The sequence below is a fragment of the Arabidopsis thaliana genome (genome assembly GCF_000001735.4).
Source record: "Arabidopsis thaliana chromosome 1 sequence".
In the NCBI taxonomy this organism is placed as follows: domain Eukaryota; kingdom Viridiplantae; phylum Streptophyta; class Magnoliopsida; order Brassicales; family Brassicaceae; genus Arabidopsis; species Arabidopsis thaliana.
The window spans coordinates 23,308,755-23,327,872 of record NC_003070.9 but is presented as its reverse complement, the minus strand read 5'-3'; the positions used below and the strand labels follow the sequence as shown (position 1 = coordinate 23,327,872).

General features: G+C 35.9%; 5 protein-coding genes and 1 long non-coding RNA gene across 7 annotated transcripts; 3 read left to right on the top strand and 3 right to left on the bottom strand.

The window, feature by feature from the left end:
* Nucleotides 1–1,684: 1,684 nt before the first annotated feature.
* On the bottom strand, nt 1,685–4,615 carry AT1G62970 (Chaperone DnaJ-domain superfamily protein). 2 transcript variants are annotated; one of them, NM_001334056.1, is made up of 2 exons: nt 4,127–4,615; nt 1,770–4,043 (listed from the first exon to the last, which is right to left on the bottom strand). In NM_001334056.1, the coding sequence occupies exons 1-2, from the start codon at nt 4,131–4,133 to the stop codon at nt 2,122–2,124; spliced, it is 1,929 nt and encodes a 642-aa protein (NP_001321936.1). In that variant the 5' UTR covers nt 4,134–4,615; the 3' UTR covers nt 1,770–2,121. The 2 variants fall into 2 exon arrangements, with proteins under 2 accessions (NP_176485.2, NP_001321936.1); NM_104975.3 differs by having other exon boundaries at nt 1,685–4,601.
* A 2,830-nt stretch (nt 4,616–7,445) lies between these two features.
* ACS10 (ACC synthase 10) lies at nt 7,446–9,686 on the top strand. The gene is made up of 4 exons (NM_104974.4): nt 7,446–8,180; nt 8,269–8,382; nt 8,501–8,661; nt 8,741–9,686. The coding sequence occupies exons 1-4, from the start codon at nt 7,644–7,646 to the stop codon at nt 9,600–9,602; spliced, it is 1,674 nt and encodes a 557-aa protein (NP_564804.1). The 5' UTR covers nt 7,446–7,643; the 3' UTR covers nt 9,603–9,686.
* Nucleotides 9,639–13,002, bottom strand: AT1G62950 (leucine-rich repeat transmembrane protein kinase family protein). Its single transcript, NM_104973.4, has 2 exons — nt 11,411–13,002; nt 9,639–11,315 (listed from the first exon to the last, which is right to left on the bottom strand). Exons 1-2 carry the CDS (start codon nt 12,577–12,579, stop codon nt 9,812–9,814), a joined length of 2,673 nt encoding a protein of 890 aa, NP_176483.1. The 5' UTR covers nt 12,580–13,002; the 3' UTR covers nt 9,639–9,811.
* AT1G08583 lies at nt 12,810–13,088 on the top strand. The gene has a single exon (NR_139457.1). It is a non-coding gene; the product is annotated as an other RNA (long non-coding RNA).
* A 1,989-nt stretch (nt 13,089–15,077) lies between these two features.
* On the bottom strand, nt 15,078–17,341 carry ACOS5 (acyl-CoA synthetase 5). Its single transcript, NM_104972.3, has 6 exons — nt 17,236–17,341; nt 16,792–17,121; nt 16,005–16,583; nt 15,572–15,916; nt 15,420–15,487; nt 15,078–15,348 (listed from the first exon to the last, which is right to left on the bottom strand). Exons 1-6 carry the CDS (start codon nt 17,317–17,319, stop codon nt 15,126–15,128), a joined length of 1,629 nt encoding a protein of 542 aa, NP_176482.1. The 5' UTR covers nt 17,320–17,341; the 3' UTR covers nt 15,078–15,125.
* Nucleotides 17,342–18,462: 1,121 nt separating this feature from the next.
* Nucleotides 18,463–19,113, top strand: AT1G62935 (uncharacterized protein; the record flags this gene model as incomplete). The annotated part of the gene is made up of 1 exon (NM_148620.2): nt 18,463–19,113. One exon carries the CDS (start codon nt 18,463–18,465, stop codon nt 18,991–18,993), a length of 531 nt encoding a protein of 176 aa, NP_683461.1. The 3' UTR covers nt 18,994–19,113.
* Between the last annotated feature and the right edge of the window lie 5 nt (nt 19,114–19,118).

Here is a 19,118-nt window from a genome sequence, read left to right as displayed (position 1 = left end):
TCTTAAAGTGTGTGTGTTTTATCTAAAACACCATACTCTCACCATTTATTAATAAGTGCCATATAAGGTTTTGATATAATACATAGAATATTAAGAAAACAAATACTTCCTCTGCTTTAAAGTATTTGTCTTTTAAGGTTTTTGCACATCAATTAAGAAAATAATTAAATTTTATTTTATTTTTACTCAATATATTCTCTAAATGTTTTAATTGGTCAAGATATCAAAACTTTGAGGAAAAAACTGGAATTTTTACCAAACATTTGCCTTAAAGATCTAAAATGACAACGAGACAAAATTTAAGTGGTAAAATGATAAATTAATTAAAACGGAGAGAAGAAACATTTTTTTTTTACTTTTTATCAATATACAAAAAATAACCGTCAATTCACTAAATCAATAGATTCAGTTGTAACTTTGATCAAAAGTCGGCATTACAAATATAAAACAACATTTATTTTAAAACAAAATTTAGTATATATGTAAAATGACACTTAATTTAGAACGTAGGAAGTATATTTTAAAACAAAGAGTACTTAACACAGCTAGAGTTCAGATTTCGGATCTTAGCTGAATATTTGCTTAGCTCGTGCAGCATTGATGGACCAAACTGTATTTCTTCTCTTGGACCAAACATTTACTGTTTTTGAACGAAGACCGAAGATTATTGATTTGTGTCAATTATTAGTATATTGTTGTTGCTACCAATTGTTAATGTCATCTCTTCATCATTTATTTTGAGTAGTTATGTCAAGGTTTCTTGATTTTATTTTCCACATTTAATTGAATATAAGAAGATTGACATGTATTTATTGTATACATGATAAGGTGTAGTTAATTACCATAAATAATTTAATCAAATAAACTTTATTAACTCATTATTTGTGAAATTAATATTATGACTGACTGATTTTTATTTCAAAAACTTTAAATAATTCTTAGTTTTGAGGTTATCGACTTATTATGGCACATGTTTTTTTTTTAATATATTTTCATTACAAATAAAACGAGCCATCAAGTTTAAGTCGGCAGATACAAATTATGTGACAGCTTAGTTGAATTTGAAGTTAAACTTAGACTAAAGAGAAAACACAAATCTTTTGTAAAGGTTTATTAGTATAGTGAAAAGGAGATTAAGTAAGATTCTTGTATTTAATTAATAGTAATGACGCGCAATAATTAAGGAGTGTAATTGCAGATGATAACGTGGACACTCAAAAAACCATTGAATGGTTTGCAATAATTGTTAGTGAAGTAATTAATATATTAAATGTGGTCAGGATTAGGTCTGACATTTTGGTAAATGGGGTCCCTTATTTGCATGTCCATTTTGATCTTCATGCACCTACAGAATCATAGATTTGTATGTGATCAGTGATGACGAATTAGTGATATGGTTTTATGATCATTAACATTGTTTTAATATGATAAATTAAAGATCTATTTTGTTAGTGTCCATTGTCCATATTGATCTTCATGCAACTACAGAATCACAGATTTGTAGGTGATGACGAATTCATGAATGATAATAATATGCGATCATTAAGATGGTTTTAATTTGATAAATTCAATTCTGGTTCAGATCTAAACCGGCAACTCTGAACCGATTAATAATTTCTGAACCAAACTAAATCCAAGTCAAAACTCCAATCTCACCTTTTGTTGTTTCAGTGTTCCACTACATCTCAAAAAAGCCATAACTAAACTATACTTTGTTGGATTGTAATATTGGGCCGTGGATCAACTGGACCAGTTAAGTCCAACATGTTTATGGATTATTCACTTTTCGTTGGTTCTAGCAGTAAGAGAACAAATCCCAGATCAAAACGATTCTTCTGCAAGTTTTTCCAGAAACTACATTAATCCAAAAAGAGGCACCAAAACATTACAAGTTACAGCCACTACTTCTAAACTTAACCCGAATAGCTTAGACCGATCAGACCCAGCCTAAGCAGAACATGGAAACCGCGGAAGCAAGCAACATTACGCTACACCTACACGCCTACACTACATAAACAGAAACTACTACAACTAAAAATACAACAACAGAGCCAGAAATGAAGAACAGAGAGAGCCTTACTGAAGTTGTTCTTTTTCTGTTCCCTACCCGACTGATTTTACTCAATCAACCTCAATTACTTTTTGACGTTTTGGTTTGGTTGTTGCTTTAGCTTTACTCTGCTTCACATTCTTCCTCCTTTTTGTACCATTCATCAGCCAGTCATCATCGTCGTCGTCCTCACTAGGATCAGAACCAATGTATGAATCATCATCTTCTTCTTCGTCGTCATAATAGTATACCTTTGGAGATGGTTTTTTGGGTGCTGATTTGGGTAAATCACTCACTGGGATTTTAGTATGTAAACCAGTGACTGGGATTTTAGTCACCACTTCTGAGAATCCTATTGGATAGAAACCCCAACAGCAATAGTAACTATCTTCTTCGGCAACTGGCGGTGGAGAAGGAACTTTCACTGCCTGGTAAGCTCTCCTGCAGCTCTTAGTTTGGCATTTAAGCACGCTTTCCTCGTAAATGATGGGATACTCGTAAAGCACGTAGCAGTATGGACAAGTAGTCCAGAAACTCGAAACCTCCGGCTCAGAATCGGTTCTTGCAGCCCCGCTCTTGGGAGTCTGTTCTGGAGGTGGGGTTTGGTTAAAAACGTGAGTTGGCTGAGCCACTGGCGCAGGGGCAGGTGGAGAAGGAATAGTCGAGGCTTCTGGAACTGCAGAGGGAGTAGTAGAAACAGGAGGTGACTGGAATGATTGAGTTGAATTGAAGACTGGAGGCAGTGGAGAGAGAGAACTAGAGGCTGCAGGTGGCTGAGAGGGACAGGTTGATTGAAATGTCGGTGGTGGCTGAGACACTGGCAACGGCTTAGAGGTTGTAGGTGGCTGAGATACCGGCATTGGCTTAGAGGTATTGGGTGGCTGAGACACAAATGGCTTAGAGGTCGTTGGTGGCTGAGAGATAGGGAATGACTTAGAGGCCGCTGGTGGCTGAGATGCTGGAAAAGGCCTAGCAGTCGATGATGGTTGAGACATCGAGAATGGCTGAGAATTTGGTCTTGGTTGGGACACCGGGAACGGGTTAGAAGCGGGTTGTGGCTGAGACACGGGAAATGGCTTAGAGTTTGATGATGGCTGAGACACCGGGAATGGGTTAGAGTTTTGTAATGACTGAGAGACCGGCAATGGCTTTGACCTTTGTGATGACTGAGAAACCAGCAAAGGCTTAGACTTTTGTGATGACTGAGACACTGGGAATGGCTTAGAGTTTTGCGATGACTGAGACATCGGAAACGGCTTAGAGTTCGATGGTGGCTGAGACAATGGAAATGGGTTAGAGGTCGGTGGTGGCTGAGACATTGGGAATGGCGGATGTGGCTTAGAAACAGGCTGCGGTTTAGAGACTGCATGTGACTGATTCGAGCGAGTTGGCTGAGATGCATGAGATGAGTCAGAAACAGAAGGCAGCAGCGAGAGTTGAGCAGCTTCACTAGACCTACTAGATAACTGATATTGCCTAGCCGGCTCAGAGTATTGCCACGGTACAAGCTCAGAGTGACGTACAGGCTCAGACACTGGAGTAGGCTTAGACGCCCATGTCAATTCAGTTGAAGGAGTCCTATGAGAAGATCCCTCAAAGGATCTACTAGGCGGCCGCTCTGGCTCAGCAAAACGACGACTAGATTGAACCCTTTCAGTTGCATTGTTCAAATTAATCAACCTCACTTCTTCCACTGGTCTTTTCCAGTCACCACTCGAACCACTACTATGCTCTTGACCAACCTGTTGCCTCCAAGATGCTTGTTGTTGCTCCTGCAATAACTGCTGATCAAATTGAGACCTTTGCTGCTGTGACTGAGACTGAGTCTGAACAGCTTGAGCAAAATGTGGTTGATGAAGCTGAAATGGTAACTGCTGATTCTGAAACGACACTGTTTGGTTCTGGTTAGGATGTTGAGGCGATTGAGATTGTTGCTGATGATGTTGAGGAGACTGAGACTGAGATTGTGGCGTTTGATTGAAAAGCTGAAACCCTAATTGACCGAGTTGCCCAAATTGACTCAGATGCAATTCTCTATCATACAATGTCTTTCTAGAAGGATCAGAGAGAACATACCAAGCATCAGAGATTAACCTAAAAGCTTGTTCAGAATACGGATACCGATTCCGACTCGGGTTAAGCAACACGGCGAGTCTACTGTACTGAGTCGCGACGAGTTCGGGGTTGTGAGTTAAACGAACGAGGCGGAGAACGGCGTACCAGTCGGGAAGATCGGAGGTTGTTCCTCTGATTCGTGATTCTCCGGCGACTAGAGTGTCAGCGACGGCGAGGATTAGTTCGGCGTGGTCTACGAGTGAGTGATCGGCTTCGCATGCGCGGATCGCGTAGGTTTTTGAACCGTTTAAGTCTCCGCTTAAGAGTAGCTTCTCTGCTTGAGCTAGCATTCGTTCAGCGTCTCCTCCTCCTCCGTTACTTACGCCGCCGCCACCACCATGGCTCATCATTTGACACAGTCGGAGAGACTTCTTCTCCGTCGGAGAGAGAGAAAGAGAAAGAATTGATATTTACTCAGTGGAAGGCAAAGTGACGGACTTAATTTTATTGTTGTAAAGATTTATGTTTTAGATTTTCTTATACCTTATTTAATTAATTGATTAGTAAATGTATTAATGACTAAATTTAGGAATTTAGGATCCAAATTTGGTAAAAATTGATTAGGAGAAAAATTAGATTTTTGTTTTTATCTGCAAAATTTCTTAAATAAGGTGAAAATGTACTGGTTTTCTATATTTTCTGTGCTTGTTCACCTTTTTTTTTTTTTAATTTCGTTAACACGATTTTTTAAATATGAATACATATTAAATTTAATATTAAAAAAATTCTTGATTATTAAAGTAGTAGAATTAAATTTTAAGCTAAAAATAACATTAAGTCTAAATAAATAAATTTAAACCATACTTCAGTTTAAAGATGAATAATTGAACTTTATAATTTTGTTTCAATTGAGGGTTTTTGGTTGCAGTTTTAATAGTTTCTAAAGAAATTGAAACTAAAAACGTTTGTAACATGGTCTGGTTCAGCAGAATTAACTTCTGTTATTTATAATCTTCCAAGAGGCCCAGATATATATTTCAAGGCCCAAATGGATTTTGGTAAATTGTTATGGAAATTGTAGAAATCAACAAGTACATCTAGATAATACTGATCTCAGGCCCAACTTAAACATATCTTTTTTATATAATCCCAGGCCCAAGTACTTTGGAGACCAGAAGTTATATGATTTAGTCTCTTGCAATCTTGAGTTTCTTAAATCTAGTAGTGATTTCTAAGCAAAGTTTCTAACCTATAATAATAATAATAAAATAATAAATAATATTATTTAATTAAGATAGTTTCTAAGGAAAGGTAAGAGAATTTCTAATTCAAGAGATTTTGAAGACTCTTCTAACTATTTTAAGAAACTTTTCAAATTAAATAATATTATTTTTTATTTTATTATTACTTTAGTAGATTAGAAACTATGGTTAGAAATCACCATTGAGCATGCTCTTAAACTTAACACATAATAGGGGTTAGATGTTATAAACATGTGGTTGTGATTATTTTAAGAAATGTATTAAAACGAAAGCACAAGTGAAGAGCCCCACATGACGATTCATGTTTTACATATAACGACTAAAAACCGCAGCCAATCTCAACTTGAGGTTGAAACACAAACTAAGCCAAATCCATTTGGTCTACTTTATCAACTTCTGTCTCTCATTTTCCAATGCCAACTAATTCAAATTTTTTTTATATATTTCTTTCACGAAAATAATTGTCATTATATATCAAATGTTTTTGTGGCTTATGCAATTTGGAAGAATTATAGGGACATTATTCGATATAGATTTCTTTTATCGGCATTATATAAATATTTGACTATAAAACAATTGATATGTGTAGAATAATACTATCTGTATAGCTAGTTATTTCATATTTACTAGTTTTGTTAAACTCTTGAAAACTAAATTTTCTCAAGATTCTGGTAGAACTAATTGTTTGGTTATCAATATCAAGAATTTTCATATTCAACATAACATTCCCTTTCCTTAATTTTGTGTCCTAATTTTTCCAAGCCTCACATTACACCATTACTATGAACAAGTAATTATCATTCTATATAAGTTTTAGGGTGAATTTAATATATATACTCAGAAGAATGAAAAATAAAAAATCTAATCATGAAGATTTGTTATTTAGTTCTCTTTCATCTGACTCATACTAATGTCAAAAATACCCTTCGTCTCATATAACGTTAACAAGAAAAATATTAAGATAAAAAATTTATATCCAACAACAAAAAATGAGTTTTGGCGGTAACAAGTTTAGGTAGTTAATTATTTGATTAGTATGATAAACATGTCTTTAAAAAACATTAGCAAGGTGAAAGCACTATTCATCTTACGTCGAAAACATGGTTCTTGTGTTAAATCTGGTATTATATAATATGTATTATCTAATAACACATTTATTTATTTTGGTAATTTAATTATTATTGTTAACTTATACATTAACAATTTAGTTATCACCCTAACATGTCTTTTAAAGTGGTAAATTGTATGCTACATTATAGATAACTATTATACATAACAAATTATTATTTTTATATCATGTTAATATTCGGTAACTAAAAGATTAACAATTATCTATTCTTGTAAAATATTAATTTATGTATTAGTTTATTTATTTATCATGTTAATTCGTTTATCACCGGTAACTTATGAGTTATCATAGACGTTGAACTTTTTCATCTTTTTTTCTTCTCATTCATTTCCAACTTTTTCTATCTGACAAGGGTAAAAATATAAAAACACCACTCTCTCTTTACCCACCTAATTAAGAAAAAAGCATGCATAAATACTTAAATCTTCATTCTTCTGGGTATATCCCTTATAATTTTCCTAAGTTTTAATTAGAAACTAAAATATTCAAGTGTCCAGCTCATATGTACAAAAATAACAAAACACAAAGACCAAAGATTTGTTTACAATGTCAGGAATATACTCAAATTGTTTTTAGATTCAGATTCAATACTACTCAATATTTCACTCATCCACCATCAATTCAATCAAAACTCTCCATTTGGACCGCACATCTAAAACATACAAATAACCTATTTTCTTACATATAAATCCAATTACATATCCCGAAAAAAACATATATACATACAAATTAAAATAATCACTCACATTCACTATAATTTGTTTCAAGTTTTTAAACTTTTATAGAAAAAGACAGAAAAGTTTCCAGAGAATCCAAAAACTTCAGGGACCCAGGTTAAAAAAGAAAAGGGTAATATAGTAATTTACATCTCCTCTCTCCCTCCAAAAAATCTCAACGACCCAAAAACGAGCGTACGAAATAAAACAGATCAGAAATTAAACAAAAATCCAAAAAGCAAAAACAAACAAATTCGAATTTTATTTTCTTTTAACCTAAAAATCAAAACTCTTCTCTTTCTCTTTCAAATCTCTTCGCCGTCGGACTCAATTATCCGTTAACCCGACCCGTTAAAAAACCTTCAAAGTGGCTCCGATTTTGATTTCAAACACTAAAATATTTATTTACCTAAAAACATGAGTTCACTACAATGACCCGTACCGAACCAAACCGGAGCCGGAGCTCCAATTCCGATTCCGATAAGAATTCCGGTAACGTCGGCGGAGGTAGAACCACCGGGATGAGGGTTATTGTTCCGTTACAAGGTGTGGTACAAGGTCGTGGTGGTTTATTCTTAGGCTCTGTGATTCCTTGTGCTTTCTTCTACTTTCTTCAGTTTTACCTAAAACGAAATCGTAAAAACGACGAATCAGATAATTCCGGTGAACAAAACTCCTCAGCTTCTTCTTCTTCTTCTCCTAATTCGGGTTTACCGGATCCCACCCGGTCACAATCCGCTGGTCATCTCACGGAGCTTACTGGTTTACCTCGTTCTCTCTCTCGTATTCTCCTCTCGCCGAGAAATTCCGGTGGAGCTGTTTCGGTTTCGGGTCGGGTTAATTGTGTACTCAAAGGTGGAGATTCTTCGCCTTACTACGTTGGTCAAAAACGGGTCGAGGATGATCCGTATGATGAGTTGGGTAACCCGGACGGAGTTATCCAACTTGGTTTAGCTCAAAACAACAAGGTTTTGTATCTAAATTTCTTCAAAAAAAATTGAAACTTTTTGTGTGATTATTTCCTGGATTTGACTGATCTCTTTCTTCTTATAATAGTTGAGTTTGGATGATTGGGTTTTAGAGAATCCAAAAGAAGCAATTTCAGATGGATTGAGTATTAGTGGCATTGCTTCTTATGAGCCTTCTGATGGACTTTTGGAACTGAAAATGGTTTGCTATCTCTTACTCTAAAGTTCTAAACTTTTGTTTCATTAATCTTATTCACTGGAGTGTTTTGTTTGGGGATTTGTATGTGTTCTTGAGAGAAGTTTTCTGGATTATGTGATAGGCTGTGGCAGGATTTATGACTGAAGCTACCAAAAACTCGGTGACTTTTGATCCATCACAGTTAGTGTTAACTTCTGGTGCATCATCTGCTATTGAGATTCTTTCCTTCTGCTTAGCTGATTCGGGAAACGCCTTCCTTGTTCCAACTCCGTGTTCTCCCGGGTAAAACTTTATGTCTATACTGTTTGGACCCGATGCTAATGCTACGAGAGAATACTGAATGGGGACATTCTTTGTGTAGATATGATAGGGATGTTAAATGGCGAACAGGAGTTGACATTATACACGTTCCATGTAGAAGTGCGGATAATTTCAATATGTCGATGGTCGTGCTTGATCGAGCATTCTATCAAGCTAAGAAACGAGGTGTAAGAATCCGCGGCATTATAATCTCGAATCCTTCAAATCCCATGGGAAGCCTACTGAGCAGAGAGAATCTCTATGCGCTTTTGGACTTTGCCCGTGAGAGGAACATTCATATTATATCAAACGAAATCTTTGCTGGGTCAGTCCACGGAGAAGAAGGAGAGTTTGTTAGCATGGCTGAAATAGTTGACACGGAAGAGAATATCGACAGGGAAAGAGTTCATATCGTGTATGACCTTTCGAAAGACTTGTCTTTCCGGGGGCTTAGATCCGCTGCTATCTACTCGTTCAACGAGAGTGTTTTATCCGCTTCAAGAAAGCTCACGACGCTCTCACCTGTCTCATCTCCAACCCAACATTTGCTGATATCCGCAATCTCCAATCCAAAAAATGTTCAGAGATTTGTGAAAACCAACAGGCAGAGATTGCAGAGTATCTACACGGAGCTCGTGGAGGGGTTGAAAGAGTTAGGGATCGAGTGCACAAGAAGCAATGGAGGGTTCTACTGTTGGGCTGATATGCGAGGATTGATTTCATCTTACAGCGAAAAAGGCGAGATTGAGCTGTGGAACAAGCTCTTGAACATTGGCAAGATCAATGTCATACCAGGATCTTGTTGTCACTGTATCGAACCAGGATGGTTCCGTATCTGTTTCAGTAATTTGTCTGAGAGAGATGTGCCAGTAGTTATGAACCGCATTAGAAAAGTTTGTGAAACATGTAAATCTCAAAATTGATTACAATTTGATTATTTGGTTTATTCTGAATCAGACTCTTTATATCAGTAAACCGGATAATATCAATCCAGAATCGGTTTAAGGTTAGAGAAGACCCGGTTAATGGAACTTTTACCAATTTTAGCAACAAAACAGACAAAAGAATCACAAATGAATGAACTTAACAGTAAACACTACACAATTTCTCTGCAAAAATAAACGAGTTCTTTTCATGATTCCATTCCATTTCTGATCAGTTCAAGAACCTGCACAACCTCTGCAATGCTCGGTCTCTTTAATGGATTCTCTGTTGTGCAAATCAAACCTAATTTCATCACTTGAATCAGCTCATTCTCTTCAAACCCTCTCAATCTTCTGTCAAAACAATCAGAAGCCGAACCTGTCTCCAACAAATTCCTCACATGATCCCTTAAGATCACAACCTCGTTTTCAGACGGCGACTCCACTGGTTTTCTACCTGTAACAAGCTCAAGAAGAACCACACCATAGCTATAAACATCACATTTGTCACTCACTCTCAAACTCTGAGCTAGCTCTGGAGCTATGTATCCAACCGCATTGTGGAACTTAGTCAAACCGGAGCTGTTCAAAACCGGAAGAAACTTTTCCAAACCGTAATCTGATAGCTTTGCCTCGTATCTTTCATCAAGGAGTATGTTGGTAGACTTTACATTGAGATGAAGAATCGCGGGTTTACAATCGTTGTGAAGAAAAGAAAGCGCCTTTGCGGTTCCTACTGCTATTTGAAATCTTCTATGCCAATTTAACTCGGTGTTTCCATGGCTGCTGCTGCTACTGCTAGTTCTATGGGAGACTCTCGGGTGTAGATTATCGTACAAGCTTCCGTTTGTGACAAATTCAGAAAGAATTAACTGCATTGTGGAGGAAAAGTAGTAACCTTGAAAAGAAGCAAGATTCGGGTGACTTAAACTTCCAAGCCTTCCTATTTCTTGCTCAAACTCTTCTTGGTTTCTGATTCTACCTAGAGTCTCGAGCTTTTTCACTGCGATGGAAACCCCGCCTTCGAAAGATGCTCTATAAACCGCTCCAATTGATCCAATACCGATAATGTTATCCTTGTCGAGCAATGCTTTCGTACCTGCCTCCCAATCTTCATATTTTGAAGGCAAACTCTTGCTGAATAGAACAAGTTTCCCAAATGTTACACCACCATTACCAGATTCCGTTGAAGCCTGAGTGGGTGTTGTGGTATCAAAAGTGACTATTTCTTCTTCACGCTTTTTCCGTCTTTTACGAGCTCTAAGGTTCAAGACAAGCACTAGACAGATACCAACCAAGATCGCAGCAGCAGCGATGATAACAATGATAACAGAGGTGCTTAGAGCTTTGGTTTTTCTTGATCTTGATCCGGTTCTGAGAGCATTGCACGGTGTTTCAAGAGGATCACCGCAGAGGAAAGGGTTGTTGGAAAACGAAGAAGCTCCCGAAGCTTGAATCTTTGGGATAATGCCGGAGAGGTTGTTGTAAGAAACATTGAAATGAGTCAGTCTTTTCAAATTCTCGAGGGAAGACGGGATAGGACCAGAAAGCAAATTCTCTGAAAGATCGAGGAACTGGATTCTCGAGAGGCTCCCGAGATTAGGCGGAATGTTTCCACTGATTCGGTTCCGATGCAGATCAAGAATCTCTAAGTTTGTTAAGTTCAATAGATTCTTAGGGATCTCTCCTTCCAAACCATTTCCAGAAACATCTCTACAACAAACAACAAAGATTAACAAAACTAAAAAGTTAGATAAACGAATCAAAAACTCACTAAATATCAGCATAGAAGAGATACAAAGACTCACAGTTCAAGAAGTAGTCTGCAGTTTGATAAATCCTCTGGTATTTCACCAACGAGATTGAGATTATGCAAATTCAAAACCTGTAGATACTCAAGATTTCCGAGCTCAAGTGGTAGCTTCCCATCTATAAAGTTATCGCCTAACCTGATCACAGAGAGCTTCTCCATCTTCCCCATACCTACAGGTACACTCCCATTGAGCCTATTCGATTCCAAGTCCAAAAGCTTAAGACTTTTGCATCCGGTTATACCGCTAGGTACATTACCAGTTAACTCATTCGAAGAAGCATCCAAAAACTCCAAACTTTCACTACAATCAACAATCTCACCAATCTCCCCTCTAAACCGGTTTCCAGACACATTAAAATAAGTCAGGTTCTTGAATCCAATAACCTCGAAAGACGCTACTCCATCGAAAGAATTGCTTCCTATATCGACATGACTCAATCTCTTACACTTCGATATCTCCTCAAACACATCACCAGACAACAAATTTCTTCTAACAGATACAAACTCAAGAACCGGAATATCGCAGATCCGAGGCAACAAACCGGTAATGCCATTGTAAGAGAAATCGAAACCAATGAGATTGTTACAGTTTACGATTGATTCAGGGATTGATCCTGAGAGATTGTTATGAGACAATGAAACAAACTTTGTCTTGTAACAGAATTTAAACAGAGAATTTGGAATCTCTCCAAAGAACGCATTTTTCGACAAATCCAAGAACCTTAAATTAGGCAAATCACCGATAAATTCAGGAACCAAACCAGACAATGCATTGGAACTAACATTGATCTTCCATAAAGTCTGTAACTTTAAGTAATCCAAAGGTAAATTACCTGTAATCCTGTTGCCAAACAGAGTCAAAACCCTTAAAGAAGTTAAACCAGACAATGCCGGCGTTAGGGTTCCGGCGAGACTAGTGTTCCAAAGAACGATCTTTTCGACGAATCCTTCTTGGTTACAAGATACACCATTGAAGCTGTTACAGAGGTCAGCATTAGAGACCCAAGAAGCTAAACTGTTGTACGGATCATCGTTGATGTTGTCTTTGAATTGAAGTAGAATCTCTCGTTCGGTAATAATAGAATCCGAGAAACTTCGAGATGATGTAATAATAATGTGAACGAATATGAACATTATTACCCAAATCAATTTCCCAATCTGCATTTGCGGTTATCGGATCCTAAACCGAACTCAAACCCGGTTAAGCTATTTCGTTAACAATTTCTTGATAAACGAAGAAGAAGAAGAACAAAAGCATGAAGAAGTAGCTGCATTTGCCTCGAGAAGAGAGTTTCAAGAAACATAGAATAAGATCTGGGTATTACCAGTCATAAGTTTCCGAACCAAACCCATTAATTTCTGGACACAAATCTATATAGAGAGAGATTTGAGAAAAGATGAGTGCGTGGAGAGTGTGCCTTGGCTGGAAAGTAAGTAAAGCAGGTGAAGCAATTTAATAGTCTGTCTCTTCTGCAGCAAAAGGTTTGGTTTTGTTTCCTCTCTCTCTCTGTCTCTCTATATACATCTGTGGCTTCCACCATGTGAACAAGAACCACGTGCAAGCTTATGTGTGTGTAAGTAAGTGTGTGTAATTTAAGAGTGGGAGAAGAAGGTGTCTGTTTGTCTTGTACCATCAAGCATTTATTCTTTGTTGCCTACACCAATCAAACCCTTCCATCAATGTATTTCAGAAACTATAAATAAGATAAAATAAATTTTTATGTATAATTTGATCATGTTTGTGATTCTACAGTTTTTAAGTTATTTATGAATGATACGAAATGTAGATTTTTTTAATCAAAAATTCTAAAAATATTATCTAATTATAGAATTAGTTTTCAAATTAATGATATTTCGCAAAACAAGTCTAACATTGTGAATTTGATTAAGTGATATCAATATTATTGTATATAGCTTTTGATTGCATAGAAATGTTGTATATACAATAGTTCATAGAGAGTCTATACAAATTGGTATTGTATAAACCAGTCTTAGATTTTCCGTTTAGTGGCTTCTGGTTTAGACCTTTATCAATTGTATATAAAACCTTAATTGTATTATTTATTATTTAATGAGAATAAGATTATTTTACCGAAAAATCTTATAAAAAACCTTCAAAGTAGCAACAACTTACACTTTAAAAACTTTCAAGATTTTGAACTCTCACAATAAACCATCAAAATAAAAAAATTGTTACTTTAAACCTTCAAAGTGGTTTTCGTATTCCCACAAAAATGGTTTTCGAATTCGTAATCCCACAAAAATTAATGGATAAATTAAATTTCTCACCCTTTATTTTCCGGTTTTGTAGACTTCTTCCATACAAAAGTTTAAAATCTATAAGGAAAAGCTTTTTCTGTTCTTTGTTTTGCTAGAAATTGGCGGAACTAATTATTTGAACATCCCAAAATGAACTCAACTAATATAAAAACATACACCAAAAGACAAACTTAAATATAGTGAACATCACTTAATTAAAGTGATACCTGACACGGAAGGAGTATGTAATACTAGTAAATGTTTAAAGATTTATCAAATAATCCCTTTAGGTCGGAAACCTAGAACAGTGCAGTAAATTCAAAATTACTCATATTAAAAAAAAAAACTATGCTTGAACAACAACAAAACTTCATTCCAAAGTTTCTTGTCAAAAAAGAGTTCAATTCCCAATTATGCCTTTTGTCGGATTTTTCTTTATAAATCTTTAGTTTTGTCCAAGCAACTGAGTACTATTTATAATCACTGTCGATTTCTTAGTGTAAATTCCTAGATACATCAATATTGCACTGTGAGTCTTTGAATCACTGAATCATAAATCCATAAAAGACTTAAAATGTTCTCTAATCTTCAGTATTTAATACCCCGTTGTCTTTTATTTGTATGAATTTATAATATGACCGTTGATTAAGTACGGTACTGTTTATATTTGTATATTTCGAAACATCAAAGTCTGACTACTGTTCCTAAGATTCTCTAGATTCTTCAAGTCTGACATAAAACAGAAGTACTAGGTGTTTGACCAATGCCCACAATTACAAAAAATGTTACTTCGATATAATCTGAATCTTGGAAAAAAATAAATATCTAAAGCATGCATACAAATATACAATTGAAATTTCATACATTTTCCCTGGTCTAGTGAGTATTGAAGTACTGAAGTAGTTATACATTGGAGAAAGTGAGAAAGTTGAATAAAAGAAAAGTAAAGTGAAAGACGATAAATTCTCCATCCTTGAGCTATTTCAAGTTTCAACTAGACAACTATTATCTTGGTTATATAATAAGGAACTATGAAGATTAAAAATTGAGAATTAGATTAGTACGATATCTTTGGTGATAGAGTTTATGTCCTATATTTTAGGAGTTTGTGTTTATATCTTGTTGAGTTCATTGTGAATAAATACTCATAGTTTGCGAATTAATGAAAGTAAGTCAGTTCAATATCTAATTCTACAGTATAACTTTTTACAGCATGAGAAAGCAGCGTGTTTTTGCGGTTTAAAATTGTTGTTCCGTGAGTTATATCAATGTTTTGATTAAAATCTTTCGAGGAGATAGTTTAATCTTTTTAGTTGTTGCGCGGTGCAGAATTGAACTGTAGAATTTCCTAATCAAGGAGCAATAATAAAAACCACAAAGAGTATTTATTGTTCAAGGACATTCTTAAATCAAAGTAGATTAATTAAAAGCTTGTAAGAGTTTTCTTTCTTCTACTTCTTGTTGATGCTGAGGATCTTGTCTCTAAGAAGCCTCCTCATGATTTTACCAGAGAGAGATTTAGGGATTGAATCCACAAAATGGACGGCTCTAACCTTCTTGTAATGAGCCACATTTGCTGCAACAAAGTTGAGAATGTCTTCTTCCTTTTCTGTCGCTTTCGGATTTATCACCACGCAAGCCGCCGGAATCTCCCCGGCTTCCTCGTCCGGTAACCTTTTCATTTCATGTTTTAATATATCAGTTTCAAGAAATCATTAGGGCAATATATTTATATAGATACTCACGGCACGACGGCAACGTCTTCAACGGATGGATGAGTGAGTAGAATAGCTTCAAGCTCGGCCGGAGCAACCTATTGGAAAAGCTTCAACTTTGAAAATCCGGCCAATATGAAACAAGGAAGAATTATGTTTAATCTTTGGTATAAACATTTTACCTGAAAACCTTTGTATTTAATAAGTTCTTTGATACGATCAACGATGAAGATGTCTCCATCATCATCGATGTAACCTATGTCTCCTGTGTGAAGCCAACCTTGTTCATCAATTGTCTTGTCAGTCTCTTCCTTGTTCATGAAGTAACCTTGCATTACACATTGGCTCCTCACACATAGCTCACCAGAAGTGTTCTTCGGGAGTGATCTACCGGTGTCAGGATCTATGAACTTTACCTCGAGATTCGGAAGTATGAAACCAACCGAGTTTCGTTTCGCGATTCCTTGTCCTTTCTCTGGATCTCCGTGAGTTAACGTAATGCAACTATGCTCCGTTAATCCATAAGCCTAATATATATATATATATATAACCAATCAAAACATCATTGAACATGAATAATAAGGTAATAACTAACATAAAAGTCTTAAGTCTTACCTCTTGGACTTGGACATTAGGAAACTTGGCTTCGAAGGCAGTAAGAAGCTCAGGAGCTAAAGGAGCAGCAGCAGTCATGACAGACTGAAGTTTAAGCTTCGAAAGATCAAACTCATCAACTATCGGATTCTTAACAAGATTCAATATAATCGGCGGAACTATAGGCGCAAACGAAACCTCATGAGCAATCAAAGCATTCAAGAAAATCCTTAGATCGTACCGACTCATAGCAACAACTTTGCCTTTATTCTTCATTGTAGCACAACATATGCCAACGATACCGTAAATATGAAAGAATGGGATCAAACCAAGCGTCACGATCTGACCGATCATTTCAGACCTGACACCGAAGAGAGTAGAGCAAAGATTGGCTATGAGATTGCGATGTGTGAGCATTACTCCTTTTTGTAATCCTGTTGTTCCTGAAGAAAAAGGAAGTGCACAAAGATCTGTCTGAAGAATCTCTTCATTGTCGGTATCTCCGCATTTGTCTCCTGCTTCTAGAAGATCTTTCCAGTTTACTGCTCCTTCTATCTTCTCTTCACCTAACACTATCACCGGTAAACCTAGTGATTTCACCTGTCCAAAACAAACAGTAAATGTTTCACAAATAAATCGAGTTTGGTGATTGGTTGGTTTAGTTCAGCTTGGCTGTGGAATTATGTCGGTTTGGTTTTTAGTCTATACCATATATTGCAGCAACCAAACCGAACGAAATTATCATGTGCATACATTTGCTGGTTAAAAAGTTTTCCAAATCATATAGAAAACAGTAATGTTTAATTACCTTTTCATAGTTAGTAGCATCAGTGATGATTCCTCTAGCACCGGAAGCTTCAACTTGCTTCTTGATCTCGGAAACAAGAGCCGTCGGATTTGCACCGGAGAAGACTCCACCGGCAGACATAATACCAAGGGCAATAATCCCATACTCGGCGACGTTTGGTAGGACCACAACCATCACTTGACCTTTCCTTAGTCCGAGAGATGTCAACGCTTTGGCTAGCCTCTTTGTGTCCCTCACTACATCACCGTACGTCACAGCTTTTCCGGTCACCGCTTCTACAAACGCTACATTCTCTGTGTATTCTTCAACTCCTTGGAGCACAAATTCAGGCTTTTTTCACATAGCCATTAGTTAATTCCATTAGTATTTATAAACCGAATCTTAACCTAAATTATAATAAACCGAAACCGGAAATGAAAAACTGTTCTTAGCTATATTAATTACCAGTGTAAGTTTGTCAGGAATGGGCACAGATGGATACAAACTGCGGAAAATGTATTCATTATCTTCTTGCTTTTGACTCTCCATTTTTAAACGAATTGAATTTGATTTATGTGTTAGGAACAGGGCCGGCTCTAGAGTGAATATAAATAGGAGAGTAGTTTCTTGTTCATGTCATGTCATGTGTGTGCAAACCAATTTTTGGTTATAGAAGAGGATGATAGTCTTTGACTCTCTTAGACATATTGTAGGTAGAGTTTTGTTGAGTCATGGAAATGATGTGAAAATATCTGAATTTATTATTTATGGAGTCCAATAAAAAAACATCTTCAAAAGTATTTTGTTCATACAAATTAATGTATTCTTTCTTAAACATTCTCTACTACGATCATATTACCGAGATTATAAATACAAAGTTTTCTTGTACTACTTATAAAAGAAACTATATTGTAATGTTTTATCAATGACTTTTAAAAGGTTAAGGTCTCATTTCTAAATGTCACGCGTACGTCATGATTCTAGAACGTGAAATATTGGATTTTCTCAACTTAGAAGCGAGAATGGATTATTCGATTTCACGTGAGTTGGCTTAAGGATTCAATTCCTTTGGAGATGCATGGTAGAAAAGGTTTGATCTAGATGAAATGTACGTAGAAAATGTGGTATGATTAGAATTTTGAATCTTACTTTATTCTTGATTTGGAAGATTTTATACAATGGTGGGGATTTAAGGGTTTAGGTCCTATAAATAGGTTGTGCAAAGTTCTTCAATACGAATTATTATTGTTATTGGCATGTTCATACTTTGATGATCTTAGAGTAAGGATCACAAAAACCTTAAATTAAACTACACCATATTTTTTATATTCTCATCTACATATATAGATTTAAATATTAGAAAAACATACTTTTAAAATGAGATAAATGACATACTTGTTACAATCATAACTTAAAAACTCATTGTGTCCCACTTCAAGAATCGTAAACTTCTCTCTCAAGAACATATATATTAATACTAAAGGTACACATACACAAATTCTTAGAACTTGCGCAGCAAGAAACAGACATGTGTACAACACATCCTTAGAATATTAAAACCTTTATTTTATATATGTTAAGTTTTACAATAACTTCACACAACAGACTTTTTCCACTCATTATCTCAGCAGAATTCATGGTTTTTTCCCGGAAAGTTACTCTTTTATTGATATAGATAGAGTCCAGATGAAGATGTTGAACATTATAATCAATGTCATGGAGATCATCTGGAGAACAATTGTTTCAACACTAATGCTCTTTTTCTTCTTGAGATATTTCAACAATCCTCTTCTTCTTTTCTTTTTCCTCTGTACGATTCTTTTCTTACTTATCATCGATCGTAATCGCTCTGTTTATGAAGAAACCGGAGATTTCTATGTTTTGTACACTTTTCAAGAAGACAATATGCTTGATGGTGAAATCATAGACAAGAACAGAGAATGTTGTGATTTCACAAGATATTACTATGATGATTGTTTTAGCTATTATGATGGTTTTGATGAAGTTGATAATGATGGTTGTATATGGAACGATGATGAAGATTTTAGCCAATGTAATCAAGATGGTGGTGATGATGGTATTGAAAACCGTGATGATGATGATAATCATGCCTATGGTGATGATGTTGATGATGACACATTGACGAGCAGGATTGAAGATTACATTGCAAACGTTTACAATGGATGGAGAGAAGAGAGACGAACCGACAAATTGTTTGTCTGATCTTTTCAAAACTCTGTTTTTCTCTCTGTAGTCTGTACATATGAAGAAATTGTTGTCGTGTGGTACATAAATTTGGTGTGTTAATGTGTTTCTTCAGCGCCGTTTATGACTGATGGATCTGCTAT

What these genes read in the sequence shown, in the direction of transcription:
- ACOS5 (NM_104972.3), bottom strand. Translation starts at nt 17,319, where the DNA reads ATGGAGAGTCAAAAGCAAGAAGATAATGAATACATTTTCCGCAGTTTG. An exon ending in ATGCTACTAACTATGAAAAG is followed by an intron (nt 16,584 to 16,791) that starts GTAATTAAACAT and finishes TGTTTTGGACAG; the next exon opens with GTGAAATCACTAGGTTTACC. An exon ending in GAAGACGTTGCCGTCGTGCC is followed by an intron (nt 15,349 to 15,419) that starts GTGAGTATCTAT and finishes TGAAATGAAAAG; the next exon opens with GTTACCGGACGAGGAAGCCG.
- AT1G62970 (NM_104975.3), bottom strand. Translation starts at nt 4,515, where the DNA reads ATGATGAGCCATGGTGGTGGCGGCGGCGTAAGTAACGGAGGAGGAGGA.
- AT1G62950 (NM_104973.4), bottom strand. Translation starts at nt 12,579, where the DNA reads ATGCAGATTGGGAAATTGATTTGGGTAATAATGTTCATATTCGTTCAC. An exon ending in TGCAGACTACTTCTTGAACT is followed by an intron (nt 11,316 to 11,410) that starts GTGAGTCTTTGT and finishes TGTTTGTTGTAG; the next exon opens with AGATGTTTCTGGAAATGGTT.
- ACS10 (NM_104974.4), top strand. Translation starts at nt 7,644, where the DNA reads ATGACCCGTACCGAACCAAACCGGAGCCGGAGCTCCAATTCCGATTCC. An exon ending in GTTTAGCTCAAAACAACAAG is followed by an intron (nt 8,181 to 8,268) that starts GTTTTGTATCTA and finishes TTCTTATAATAG; the next exon opens with TTGAGTTTGGATGATTGGGT. An exon ending in CCAACTCCGTGTTCTCCCGG is followed by an intron (nt 8,662 to 8,740) that starts GTAAAACTTTAT and finishes TTCTTTGTGTAG; the next exon opens with ATATGATAGGGATGTTAAAT.